Below are 13,695 nucleotides of genomic sequence, written 5' to 3'. Positions count from 1 at the left end.
AGATTTAGGCGAGCAAACTGTCTCCCAAGAGACCTTGGCTCCTCGGGCTGACTCAGACACTCCCTTCCACAAAAAAGAACTGCAAATTTGCTCCAACTCTTCAAGACACTTGTTTGGAAGTAGAAATATCGAATTCCAGAAATTGATGGTGCTATTGATGACTGACTTAAGTAGTTGGAGACGGCCTGCGAATGAGAGATGTCGATGAGTCCAACCCGAAATGCGGCTTTTGACTCTATCTATAAGAGGTTGATAGTCCGTTGGAGAGAGTTTCTGTGTAATGAGGGGAACGCCAAGGTATTTGACAGGTAAGGAACCATGAGTTAACCCCTGTCGCATTGCTATCCCCCTGATATCATTCCTGTCGTTGCCATCAAGAAAGAGACATGATTTTGTGAGATTAACCCCAAGCCCAGATACTAGCTTAAATTGTTCCAGGACTCCAAGAATTGCTAGGAGGTCATCAGCAAAACTGAGATGAGTGATAAGAGGATCCATACACAAAGGATGGGGTTTAAACCGATCCTGAGAAGCCGCAATATCCAGTTGTTTCGATAAAACATCCATGACCAAAGTAAACAAGGGTGCTGAGATGGAGTCTCCCTGCCTGAGCCCTTTTTTGCCTGGGAAGTAGCCTATGAGTTCACCATTCATAGCCACCGAGAAGGATGGAGAAGTGAAGCAAGTTACTAACCACCCAACAAACACATCCAGGAGATCGTAAGCTTTGAGGATATTAATCAGGAACTCCCAATGTATGTTGTCAAAAGCCTTTGAAATATCAATTTGGAGGCATCCTCTGGTGACCGGTCCATTCTTGTTGAAGTCTGTGACTAACTCAGCAACTAGAAGTACATTCTCGCACAGAAGTCTGCCTTTTATAAAAGCACACTGGTTCCTCTGAACTGCTAGGTTGGTAAAGAGCTTCAATCTTCTTGCAAGGATACGTGATATTATCTTGTAAATTGTGTTGCAACATGACACAGGTCGGAACTCACCAAGTTTCTCTGAAGTCACCTTTTTGGGAATTAGAGCAATGATCGTGGCATTTACCTGCTTGAGTAGTTTACCAGTGATGAAGAATTCTCTGACCGCGTCAATTACACTTGGTCCTACCTTAGCCCACGACTTGACAAAGAAATCTGCAGTAAAGCCATCTGGACCGGGAGCCTTGTTCCTTGGCAAGGAGAACAAGGTTGTGGTGACCTCTTCTGGTGTGGGAATTGCCTTGAGTTGAGTCGCCAGATCATCCAAGCATCTGTAAGGAGATAATTCTTGGATTGCTTCCACTGATAACGGTTGAACGCATTCATTTTTTGTGCCAAGCAATTCCTTGTAATAGTCCTTTATCATATCTATTAGCTGAGCATTATCTGAGATCCTTTCATTGCTGTCATTTATAAGGGAGCAGATCTTGTTCCTTGCCTGATGAGATTTAACAGATTTGTGGAAGAAGCTGGTGTTAGAATCTCCCTCTGCATACCATCTGATTCTCGATTTTTGTTTCAAGAATGACTCCTCCGCTGCCGACAAGAACAACCATTTTTTTCGGAGCTCCTTCTCCTCCTGAAAAAGAGCTTGTGATGGTGACGTAAGAATTTGATTCTGAATATTAGTGAGCCTGTCATGAGCTTCTGAGGTCCTTGCTTGAATGTTGCTAAAGCTTCTTCGATTAAGTGACTTACAACCCATCTTGACAGCCTTTAGTTTTTGGCAAAGTTCAAACATGGCTGATCCCCTAATAACCGTCTGAGACCAGGCAGTTTCCAACAGAGTGTCATACTCCGGGTGAGTAGTGAAAAAAGAGTAGAACTTGAAGGGTATGAGTCTTCTTTCATTATCCGTTGATAGAGTGACCAGGTTAGGTGAGTGGTCTGATCCTCCTGGCGCATCGAACAGAGCATTAGATTGTGGATATTCAGACAACCAAGCTTCATTTGAGAGCACCCTATCCAGCTTACGAGTAATGGGATTGGATCCTTGTCCGTTGTACCACGTGTGCGCAGCACCTCTGCTTGTCATCTCCACGAGTTCACAATTATCAATGCAATTCTGGAATTCAGTCATACCTCGAAGCGGAAGAGTGAAGGGATAAAGGGAATAATGATCCTGAGCCTGAAGTATTTGATTGAAATCCCCGAGAAGAAGCCAAGGGTGGTTTTGCTGGCTACTATATCGGTGCATCTCCTCTAACGTTGTCCACAACTCACGACGCTCAGTAATGGAGTTCCGAGCATAGATGAAGGATACAGAGAATGAATTATTTGTTGAGGGATCAAAAACACCACAAGAAATGACCTGGTTTGTCTTCTTATATATGAAGACCTTGATAGAGGGATCCCAGATAATCCAAATTCTTCCATTTCTTGCTTGTGACGAGTAATTGGAGTCGTACCTCCACCCAGGGAAGTTAGTTGCCAAAATGAAATCCTCATTTGCTTCCTGAACGTGTGTTTCCAAAATGCCTCCTAATAGAGGTCTTTGAGACAAAACCCAACTTCTGAGCTCTTGCTGTCTTTGAGTGGTATTTAGTCCACGTATATTATAGCAAAAAATCTTCATCATCATCAAAAAGGTGTGCAAAAGGTTGAAAGCCTAGCTTTCAAGGATGATGGTTGGAACGACCCTTTGAAGGAGGTCGTCCACTACTAGCGTTCTTCCCATTCTTAGAGGTTTTCACGTTCCTGTTTGTCTTTGCATTCAGTGCCTTCGCCTGATTAGCAGTAAGGTTCCTGGATGTACCTGCCTTATTCGCATCTACCAATACAACAGGCAGTCCTGCAGTGCTCCCATTATGAACCTGAACAGGACCCCTCGATTTCAAACTTACTCCTGTGTCTTTAGTAGTTGCATCCACCCTCTTTGGAGATTTTGATCTACGAGTGACAACCTTCCATTCATTTGAGGAATCTGCTGGAGGGGAATCGATGTAGACATGTTTTGCCTGAGCCAGAGGCATTGATTTACTCCTCGACAAGGATGTGGTGACCGAAGGTTCAACTGCATCAAGTGGGGATGGAATTCCTTTATCTATCATCTCGGGTGTCTCTATCACCGATCTGACCTTCTGGTTTTTAATAGCTGTCCCTTCCAATGCTGGAGCTGGATTGGTAATTGAGAGAGCCAGAGGTGCATTGCTTGGAGCTGAATTGTTAATAGTTGGAGCAGAGGGACAACGATGGTATAGGTGACCAAACTCACCGCAATAATCACATTTAGGCGGAAGACGGGGATATTCAACCCAAATCCTCACCTCATTTCCCTCATCGTCCTCCACAAGCACTGATTGAGGTAGCTCCTTTTTAAGCAAAATCTCTACTTTGATTCTTGTATCGACTGCCAGAGGAGGCAGCTGGTGCTTCTCCGTGTGCAGAGGCTCTCCAATTCCTGAAGCGATGGTACTTAATCCTGGCAGTGAGTAGAGTTGAGGTGGAACATCCTTTAGAATTACCCATATTGGCAGAGAGACGAGTTTAATCGGGGTGAGGGAAGCTGTTGGAGACCAAGCGGTGACTGTGAACAAGCAATTACTCGCTTACCAACAACCAACCTCAAGAACCCATTTGCGAGTAGCAGAAGAGGGTATGTAAATTAGCACCAACCCATTTGGAAGACACCTTATGTTTATTCGCCCCTCTTTTCCCCAAATGGGATTTAGATCGACAAAAATCTTGCCAGCTGGAGGATGATTACCGTGAAAGTGAGCCACGATGTGATCCTTCCAGGTGTCTGAAGCTTTTAGAATGACAGAGGCTGGCGCACGCACCCTAGGGGTACCGTCTGCCGTTAGAGTAGGTTGAACTGCCTTGGTGAGATTGCGAAGACTTGGATCGAATCGCGCAGCCCATTGTAGCAGGATCGAATCGCGCAGCCCATCCGGGAGATCAGATGAGACCGGATTCTTAACAGCAGAGTCTGACGGAGGGTCAGTTGATTGGACTAGATTCAAATCTGGGAGCTCAGCAATGGGTAGAGACGTCTCGGTTGGATCTGGGGGGTCCTTAGACGACATCTAAACGGGGAGAAGAAAGGAAGAGAGGGGAGAAAGTGGAAATTCTCGCTGGCGGCGTGATGTTACAAGACTTGAGTCAGCCGATTTCAGTACCATTAGTGATTATGTTTCTCAAATATCGAATATGGGATCTACCATTAGTCTTGCCCCAATTTATAAAGATGAATGTAAAAACAAAATAAGGAACGTTTATTTCACGGATTATAAAATACATAGGGGATAGAGGTACATAACATATCAACCAATCCTCTCGGATGGCCAACCTTACAAAGTACAACAGAAAGGTACGATGGGATGTATAAACCCTCATGATAATTATTAAAACATAATAAATATGGAAATTCACTCTTGAACAACAAGTATCGATAATAACGATTAACCGCGATGATATTATCCAGAACCAGAACCGTTGATCTTTTCGAGAATGTGAAATCCGGCCTTAAGGATCAATTCTTTCTGCTTAGCCACAGATTCACAAACCTCCTTGATTTTCTCTGTTAGTGTCGTTACTTTTTCCCTGATTGAGTAGATGGCAAGTTGCGTGTCCACCTCATCTCCTTCATTCTCAATAGCCTCATCTGCATCTTTCATAAGAGACTCGATCTTTTTTTCTAGCTGGAGGACTAATACAAGTATGGTCCCCAGCGAGTCTTCGTTGGTTTCGATACCAATCTCCACCGGTGTTGAATTTTCATGCTCTTTCTTCAGAGCTTCCGCCTGTTTCTTCAGAGCATCCATCTTGTTCGTCAAGTAAGTGTGGACGCCTACCCATCCCATCGCAATCAAAGATAATGATACAGCCCCTGCAACGCCCAAAGCCTTACCCACTCCTGTTGCAATAAGAGCTATTGATCCGAGGGAAACAATGAAAAACACAGCGCCGAAAATCACATTCGAGATTAAACTCCATTTTTTTGCATTAGCATATTCATGACCAAGCTCTTTTATTTCCTCAGCAAGCTTTCTTTTAGCCTCACTCACTTTTTGCAGAAGGAGTATCTGCTGCTGTTGGATCAGTTGCAAACTGATCGAAGTCGTGACCGTTACGATTTGAAAAGAATCTCCCATGAATTTAAACCGTTTTAACTCCTTCAAGGTGTTTTCATACCTCTTCTTTTTTCCACCAACACCCTTTACTGCCGACTCTTTGTCAAACTGTGCCACGGCCTCTACAATGTAATGCTCGCCCATTTCTGCTAGCTTCACGCAAGTCAATACATCATCCAAAATCTCGAAAGTGTTCTTGGTGTTTTCAAAATAGGCCGTGACCAAAGATTTTAGAGCTTTGCTCTCCCACACATTGTCTTCGGTTTCAAATATGAAGTTTGCCACATCTTGGCTAACTTCGAGTAGGTGTTTGGAGACCTCCATGTGTATTTCGTGTTGGGACATAAACCCAGTCCCAGTCTCGGCTCCAGTAGTGAGTGAGTCTATCGCTTTGATGGTTCGCTGCTGAAGCGAAAAATCAAAGGATTTGAGGTGTGGGTGGTCTTCACATGCCGATTTATAAGCACTTAGGTGTTCTGAGCATTTCGACATCGTATCTTCCGATAATGCCATCGATGATATTACTGAAAGGAAAAAAGAATATCAAGAAAAGGTTAAGCGATTTAGCACATAGTTCCCAAATCAGAGATTTCGAAACAATTTTTTTTTACTAGTCAGAGCTATATAAGAGTGAATGGGTTCAGTCGAACACCATAAACTTTCATATTTTAAATATTTTTTAATACAAATTTAACTAATAAGTTACAGTTATGAAATATAATGTTTCTTTTTTTTTTCGTGTGCATAGTAATATAATATTAAGCACAGAAAAATATACAGTTACTTGTAAAAATATCAAGAAAAATAAATTATTGTAACAAATATTTATATAGTTTTGTGTATAAAAGAAATTGGTTAATTTTTTTTATTATAAATATGAATATATATATATATATATATATATATATATATAATAAATATGAGCAAAATCTAATTACACATAAAAGCAGAAATGAGCTAGAGTTGAAGAAAGACAAAAATTACCAGAAACTGGATCAGAACACCGGCGGATATCGATCTCAACCTTCTTTGACATTGTAGGTTTGAACTTTGAAGTTTGAATGATTGTTTTAGCTTAAGTGATATACAAGTATTTATAGGAGAAAACATGCAGGAGGAACCCGTGTTTAGTTAGTTACAACTATAAATCTCAACAAACAAATGTCTATATGTCCCCAAAATTAATAGTCATTATACATTACCGTGCGCCGAAAAAGTTAGTTTCTTAAAGGAATATTAATACCATATCAAAAGATTATACAATGGGATTACTTGGGTAAGGTGTAAACTTTTATAAGTTATCTCCTAGAAACCTGTAGAAAAATCAGAGGAAGGGATCGATGTTGTGCATGTATTTTACCTTGTCTTAGTAGAGTTTATTCATCTCTTTTACATAGTTTACTAACTAGTTTTGTTATTATTGTGTAGTTTAGCCTCAGTTTGTGCTATGTTTCATGCATAAACAGGTGAATTGGATCCCAAGAAACATTGAAATGAACTGAAGAGGAATAAAGTGCAACCAGTGGAGCAAACCAAGGTTGGAATAGAAGAAAACTAAGGTTCAGAGGCCACTAGACCATCATACTCGACCGTGTGAGAAGATGGACTCGACCAGGTGAAGAATCAGAAGAAGAAGAAGGCACTCGACCATGCACTTGACCGAGCACATGGTCGAGCACTTCCAGCCGTCTTAGTGTTTTGTCTGCTAGCTAAATCAGGGCTTCCTTCCCTCACTATATATACCCCTTGTACTCTATGGCCGCCCACAAGTCAGAACAAGTCAGAAATAATATCTAGAGCCACCTCAAACCTAGTTTTTGCCCTTTTGGGTATTTATTACTTTTCAGCATCATTATCTACTTATATCTTAGCTTTTTCCAGATTTTCAGAGTTTGTAAACCCTATAACTTTTTATGTGTTGGAGAATCTGAGTTTACTTCTTTGTATTTACTTGTAGATCTCGCTCTTATTTTTTCTAGTCATGTTGGTTTCATCATTTTCTGGATTTGAGTTCTTCATCATCATGATTTGTTCATGTGAGTAGTGAGCTTCTAGAGATGGATCAGGCTGGTTTAGAGTTATGGTTTCCTAGACTGATCAAGTTTTGTTTGTTTATAGATCTCTTCCAGATTAGGTGTTTTTTTAAGCTGTTCTTGTTATGAGAAGTTAAGAACAGATATCAGGCTTCTTTTCATCATATCATTGTTTAGGTTGCTAGATAAGACTTTTGCTGGAGATTATTGTGCCTAGCCTAAGGGTGTTTAAACCTGATTACTATTTTCTAGGGTGGTTTTTGACAAATAATGATCTGAGTTTTAATCCCTGTTTATCCATGTCTTAGCTAGTGAGAACTAGGTCTAAGAGTGTTTAAACCGGATTACTATTGTCATGAGAGTGGATTAGTAAGTTTATGAGGTTATTGTCTAAAGATAACTCATGTTGATTGAGGTGTGTTGATCAGTTTAGGTAGTCATAGCTTGAGACAAGCCCATGAATCCATCTCTAGGAGCCAAATTTTTTTTTGATTGTCTGTTATTGCATCATGTCTTGTTTAGTTGCATTACGTTTTGTTTTAATTTGTTGAAATTGCTTTTGTTCTTCGAATTTAGCCACTCGACCTATCATACGATTGAGTGCTTGTTCGAGCACCGACTGGGCTGCTTGTTTTGCATTATGTTTCATTCGTGTTTCATTGCATTCCTTTCTGCGTATGTTTTGCATCTCTGTAATTTTTTTTCATAACATTTGTCTAGTTCTTGTTTCTGTTTAGTTCAGTTTCTGCTTAGTTTATCCTTGTTTGTCTTGCATCTAGTTTCTTTTCTAAGTATTTTACATTCTCCATTTCATTATTGTCATCAGGTTGTTAGTAAATAAAACCATTATCATATCTGGCTTGACTTGAATTAGTATTCACATCTTAAGTGCTTGCATAATCACCATTTATAGATTGACATCTCTTATACTGTAACATCATAAGAGAATTGAAACCTCTTGCATTCCACCTAATCATCTTAGCTTATGTTTGTTTGACATTCATCATCCATTCATAAGTTTATTCACACACAAAAAGGCATGTTTCAATTGGCGTCGTTGCCATTAGGGTGTTCATTTGTTTCATTTAAGATTTACATAGGTTCAAGATTAAGTTCTATTGCTAATTGCTCACCATTGTTTAGTTTCTTCTGGTTGGTTGTTCTTGAGTTTCAGGTACACACTCGAGTTACCACTCGACCGTCTGCACAATCGAGCGTGTGATCGAGCACCAACCCATAAACCAACTTGTTTCCTCGTCTAAATCAATCGAACAGCTGCTCGAGCCAGTGCTCGACCGTGTGTCCATTCGAGCATGTGATCGAGTTGTTTCATGAAAACAAGATCCAAGGGAAACCACAACCTCTAGAAGTATATTGATCACATCAACCCATTTTCAAGGGATCTGAGGCAACAAAAAATAAGAATACTTCAAGAACAAGAGGAACAATTACTCATGGATCCACCAAACAATCAGAATCAAAGACCAAGGTACATAGAAGCTGGAGATGCTCCTAACACTCACAACCAGTGAGCAGGGATAGTTCCACCAGCTGTGGCCAACAACAACTTTGAGATCAAGATTGGTCTCATCACCATGATCCATGCTAAGAAGTTTCATGGTCCCCCTATGGAAGACCCCTTAGATCATCTTGATGAGTTTGACAGACTTTGTTCATGAGAAGTTGGATATGATACTCCTAAGCCAACAAAATAATATACATTTTCTTGCTGAAGAAGACACACCAGCTCAAGATGGGGAGAATGAACTTGCTGAGCTTTGCTATGTGCTAAACCAAAGAGGTTTCAAAGGCTACAATCAGTTTAAGCCTAACAACCTCTCCTAGAGAAGCACAAATGTAGCCAACCCTCAAGATCAGGTTTACCCTCCTCAGCCACCACAACAACACAACACATATATACCCAAGCAGCAACAACAAGGTTTCCAGGCTCCAATGTGTCCCCCACCAGGGTTTCAGACTCATCAAGCCCACAAACCAGATTTGAGAGCTTTATTGCATCAGCTGTTGCTTGGACAAGCTAGTGGTCAAAAGAAGACAACAAAGAAGTTTGCTGAGATAAACCAGAGGTTGGATTCCACTTATAATTATCTGAACATCAAGTTTGAGAGTTTAAACTCTAAAGACAAGTCTATGGAGAGCAATCTAGCTTCCACTTAAGCTCCTAAGCATAACCAGCTGTCTGGCAAAGCTATTCAAAATCCTAGGGAGTACACAGCCAAAGCTATTTATGTTAGTGAGAATGATGTCACTGAGGAAAGTGAGGTTCAAGAATGGGAGGATTTGTCACAAGTTTCAGCTCAGAATGAAGGTTATTCTCAGCAGAATGAAGCAGGAAAACCACTCGACTGTGTGCTCGACCAGGCACACGATCGAGTGGAACCTACAAAGACTGATAAGCCTATCATATACATTCCTCCACCATATAAACCACCTCTGCCATTCCTAGGACGTTTCAAGGAACAAATGCTTAGGAAAATTAAGGAAAAACTTGAAAAGAAGGATTTGATGGCCATACAACATGAGGTTATTGTTGAAAAGAAAGAAGAAGAGACATGGCCTGCTTTAGAACAATTTGATCTATATCCTCTCTACAAAGGTATGCTACTTGACATATCCAAGCAAAAGACTCAGAATCAAGCCAAGAGGGATCTAGAGGAGATTGGAACAACTGTGATTCCAACAAAACTTGAAGATCCATGTTCATTCAACCTGCCATGCTCCCTCAACTACATGCACTTCAAAAAGTGCCTACGTGATCTTGGAGCATTTGTTAGTTTTATGCCTTACTCAATACAGAAAAGCTGGGATATGAAGAATTTAGAACTAGTAACTTTTATATAAGTCTAGCTGATGGGTCAAACAAGGATGTGGTTGGTTAACTGGAAAACTTTATAGTCAAAATAAGCAACGCCAGAATTCCTACTTATTTTGTCATAATAGAGATGGACAAAGAGCTTGAAGACCCAATCATTCTTGGGAGGCCATTTCTTGCTAGAGCTGGAGCTATTATTGATGTGAAGAAAGGGTTCATCAGCCTGAACATTGATGAAAGGTGGAAAATGAAGTTTGACATCAAAAAATCCAGCCAATCAACCCACCATTGAAGGCCAACCATTTGTGATTGAAGAGAAAGCTGATTTTGGAGTTTGTAGAGAAGTAGAGTCTTCAAAAGCTAAGGTTTCAGCTCATGAGGAATCTGTTCAAGACCTAAAATGTTCAGTGCAAGAGTTGACTGATCTAGTGAAGGATCTTCAAGTGAAACTCAACAAGAAATCTTTGAAGAAACAAGGCCAAGATTCAAGCTCAAGAAGAAACAAGGTTCAAGTGTTAAGACTGTTGTAATCAAGAACAAGCTTCATGGTGATCAAATTGAACCACGAGGGACCTCATCACCTCTCTGGTCTCCAAACAAAGCCTGAAAATGCACCAAAATTCAAGCTTAGAGACTATAAACAAGATCAATAGGTAGGAAGTCCCTAAGGTATCTTTGTAAATAAGTTTAATTTCCTTGTAGTTTTGATTTCTTTCTTTCATGTTTGTGTTGGGCAGGCCTTGTAAGGGTGTATAAGTGGGGTAAAGAAGAGTTGGACTCATGAAGAAGGAGTTTTGAGGCCATTCGACCAGGCCCGTATGATGCACTCGATCGAGCACTGTAGAAGCCCAAGCCCAATCGATCCATTCACCACTTGCTCGATCGTGTGGAGGGAGAAACAAGTTTGAAATTCAAAATTGGTCAAGTGCTCGACCAAGTGGGGTCAATTGGTCAAGTGCTCGACCAAGTGCAAAACTGAGTCAAAGATTCCCAATTCAAATTTGACTGCCAAAAACGCTCCACTCTTGTCTCCTTGTCCCCTTAGCCTCTTTAAAAGAGGTGAATTTGACCACAACCCTCCTCACTCCCTCATTGACATTATTATCTAGCTAAGAATTCTCTCTGTGTTCTTGATAACTCTCTAATTTACATGTTTTTAGCATCTTTTTTTGTCCATATTTTGCATTGTTCATACCCTTAGCTTAGCATTTTTAGGTCATTAACTGTAGGAATTCACTTTTAGGCCATTTAGGGTGTTGCATTTTTGCATTTGCATATTTTGGATGAAAACAGGTGCTTAAGAGCCTCAAATGGGAAAAAACAAGGACAAACCCGAGCATGTACCCGAAGGAGCCATCAAGCTGGAAGAAAAAGTCCAAACCCCAACACGATTGAGGAGGATCCAAGAGCATGAAGAACAACCCGAGGATATACCCGAGGACGAACTCGACCACATCCTCGTGTACCACATCGTGTAGACCCTCAAACAGGACTGGGAAGCTAGGTCAAAGGGGTTTCCATATATAAACCCCTCCTCCTCTTCCTCGCAAAGGAGCACGCCGCAGACCCTCAAACCAGAGAGCGAGAGCTTCTGTGAGAGAACTGAGCGACTCAAACACATTTCCCTTTTGTTTTGGATTTTATTTCATAACTTTTAATCATTTTCTATAGATTTCTTTCTTGTACTCTTATCCCTCTACTTTATCGTTTAATATAATGCAATTTTCCTTCATATTTGTTGTTTTGTTTCTTGCTATGATTTCCGAGTAGTGAAGTAAAGTTTCTAGGGAAGGGATAGATGATTTTGTGTTCTTGATCGGTTAGGATATCTTAGTTGATTGAATATGTTTAATACATTTCCTTCTAGATTGGTGTTCTTAATGCTATCAACAAACCGAGAGGGTGAGATTAGATCTAAGGTGTTTTACCACCGAGAGGTGTAGATGAGATGTTTGAATCAACCAATGCTAGAGGTTTACTCATTTTGCCTAAGAGATTAGATGAGTAAGGGGTTTACTGACAATAATGAATCAAATTCGATTACCCCATCACTCGATCTCTTACCCGATCAGGTACACGATACCCTGCATCGAGTAACCCCTCGAGTTGTTCATATTTCATTTGCTTACTCGATCACCCCCACCCGATCCTGTACTCGAATGCTTGCATCGAGTGCTTAGGTCGTGTGGTTCTTTGTTTATACTCTTTTCTTTTATTATTTTAGGATTGTTAGATAAAACCCATAATTGCTTGGCTTGACTTGCATTGTTCTGATTGCATCCTTCCTGCTAGCATAAACAACCATTTGGATTGATTACCCCTTTGTACTACAATTGCATAGGGAATTGATACCCTGGGTGAAAAACCTACTATCAATTTGGCGCTGTTGCCATTTGGTTAATTTATTTTTGCTATGTTTAGGATTTCAGCACTTGCTAGATCAAGTTCTTTTGTTTATATTGGTTCGGAGTCTGACTTGTTTGCTTTCGTTCTTGTTTGTTTTCAATCTCAGGTACAACCCGATCACCCACCCGACCCGTCACTCGATCGCCTGGATCGATTAGACCCTCGTGTACACACTCGGTTACTTTCCTGTGCATGAAAACATGATCCAAATGTAGCCAGAACCTGAGCCCTTTCATTGATAACATCGACAGACCAAGGCTACTCAGACAACAATAAGTTCAACTGCAACCAGCAATCATTGAGGAGACAATGAACAATCAAAACGGTCCACCAGGTCCTCAAGCAAGGACCAACATAGGAGCAGGAGATGTTCCATCTACTCACACTCAAAGGAATGGCATTGTGCCACCTGCTGTCCAGAACAACAATTTTGAGATCAAGAGTAGTCTCATCCAGATGATACAGAGTAATAAGTTTTATGGATTGCCAATGGAGGACCCATTGGATCATCTGGATGAATTTGATAGGATTTGTAGCCTCACAAAGATAAATTGAGTTAGTGAGGACCGATTCAAACTAAGGTTTTTCCCATTTTCTTTGGGAGACAAAGCACACATCTGGGAGAAATCACTGCCCAAGGAATCCATCACCACTTGGGAAGCGTGCAAGAAGCCATTCCTGGCCAAATTCTTCTCCAACTCCAGAATCGCAAGGCTGCGAAATGACATTTCCAGCTTTGTTCAGAAGAACAATGAAACGTTCAGTGAAGCTTGGGAACGTTTCAAGGGATACACTACCAGATGTTCTCATCACGGTTTCAGCAATGCTTCATTGCTGAGTACACTTTACAGAGGAGTGGTCCCCAAGATACGGATGTTGCTGGACACCGCAAGCAATGGTATTTCCTCAACAAGGATGTTGATGAAGGTTGGGAACTAGTGGAGAACTTGGCTCAATCTGTTGGCAATTACAATGAGGAATATGATCACTTTGTGCGATCTACGGGAGAGGAAGATGCCAAGTACAAGAGGGACATGAAAACCCTCAATGACAAGCTCGACAAGCTCCTCAACCAGCAGCAGCATGTTCATGTAATATCAGAGGAAGAGTAGTTTTTACAACAAGATGGGGAGACTGTACAGATAGAGGATGTTCACTACATCAACAATCAGGGAGGTTACAACAAAAGGTACAACAACTACAAACCGAATCCAAGTCTGTCCTACCCACAACCGATACAAAGACCAATGCCTCCATCTAATTCATCTTCACTAGATTTGCTATCACTGATGCACACAGTCCTATCCAATCAGCAAACCGAAATGTTACACATTAATACAAGATTCGATGATCTCGCATGCCGT

The 13,695-nt window shown here is 40.9% G+C and overlaps 1 protein-coding gene across 1 annotated transcript; it reads right to left on the bottom strand.

The window, feature by feature from the left end:
• On the bottom strand, positions 4,181-6,116 carry LOC104790473 (UPF0496 protein At3g28270-like). The gene is made up of 2 exons (XM_010516232.1): positions 6,044-6,116; positions 4,181-5,583 (listed from the first exon to the last, which is right to left on the bottom strand). Exons 1-2 carry the CDS (start codon positions 6,093-6,095, stop codon positions 4,403-4,405), a joined length of 1,233 nt encoding a protein of 410 aa, XP_010514534.1. The 5' UTR covers positions 6,096-6,116; the 3' UTR covers positions 4,181-4,402.

This window comes from Camelina sativa, chromosome 6 (assembly GCF_000633955.1).
Source record: "Camelina sativa cultivar DH55 chromosome 6, Cs, whole genome shotgun sequence".
NCBI lineage: Eukaryota > Viridiplantae > Streptophyta > Magnoliopsida > Brassicales > Brassicaceae > Camelina > Camelina sativa.
This window is presented reverse-complemented; position numbering and strand designations above follow the sequence as displayed.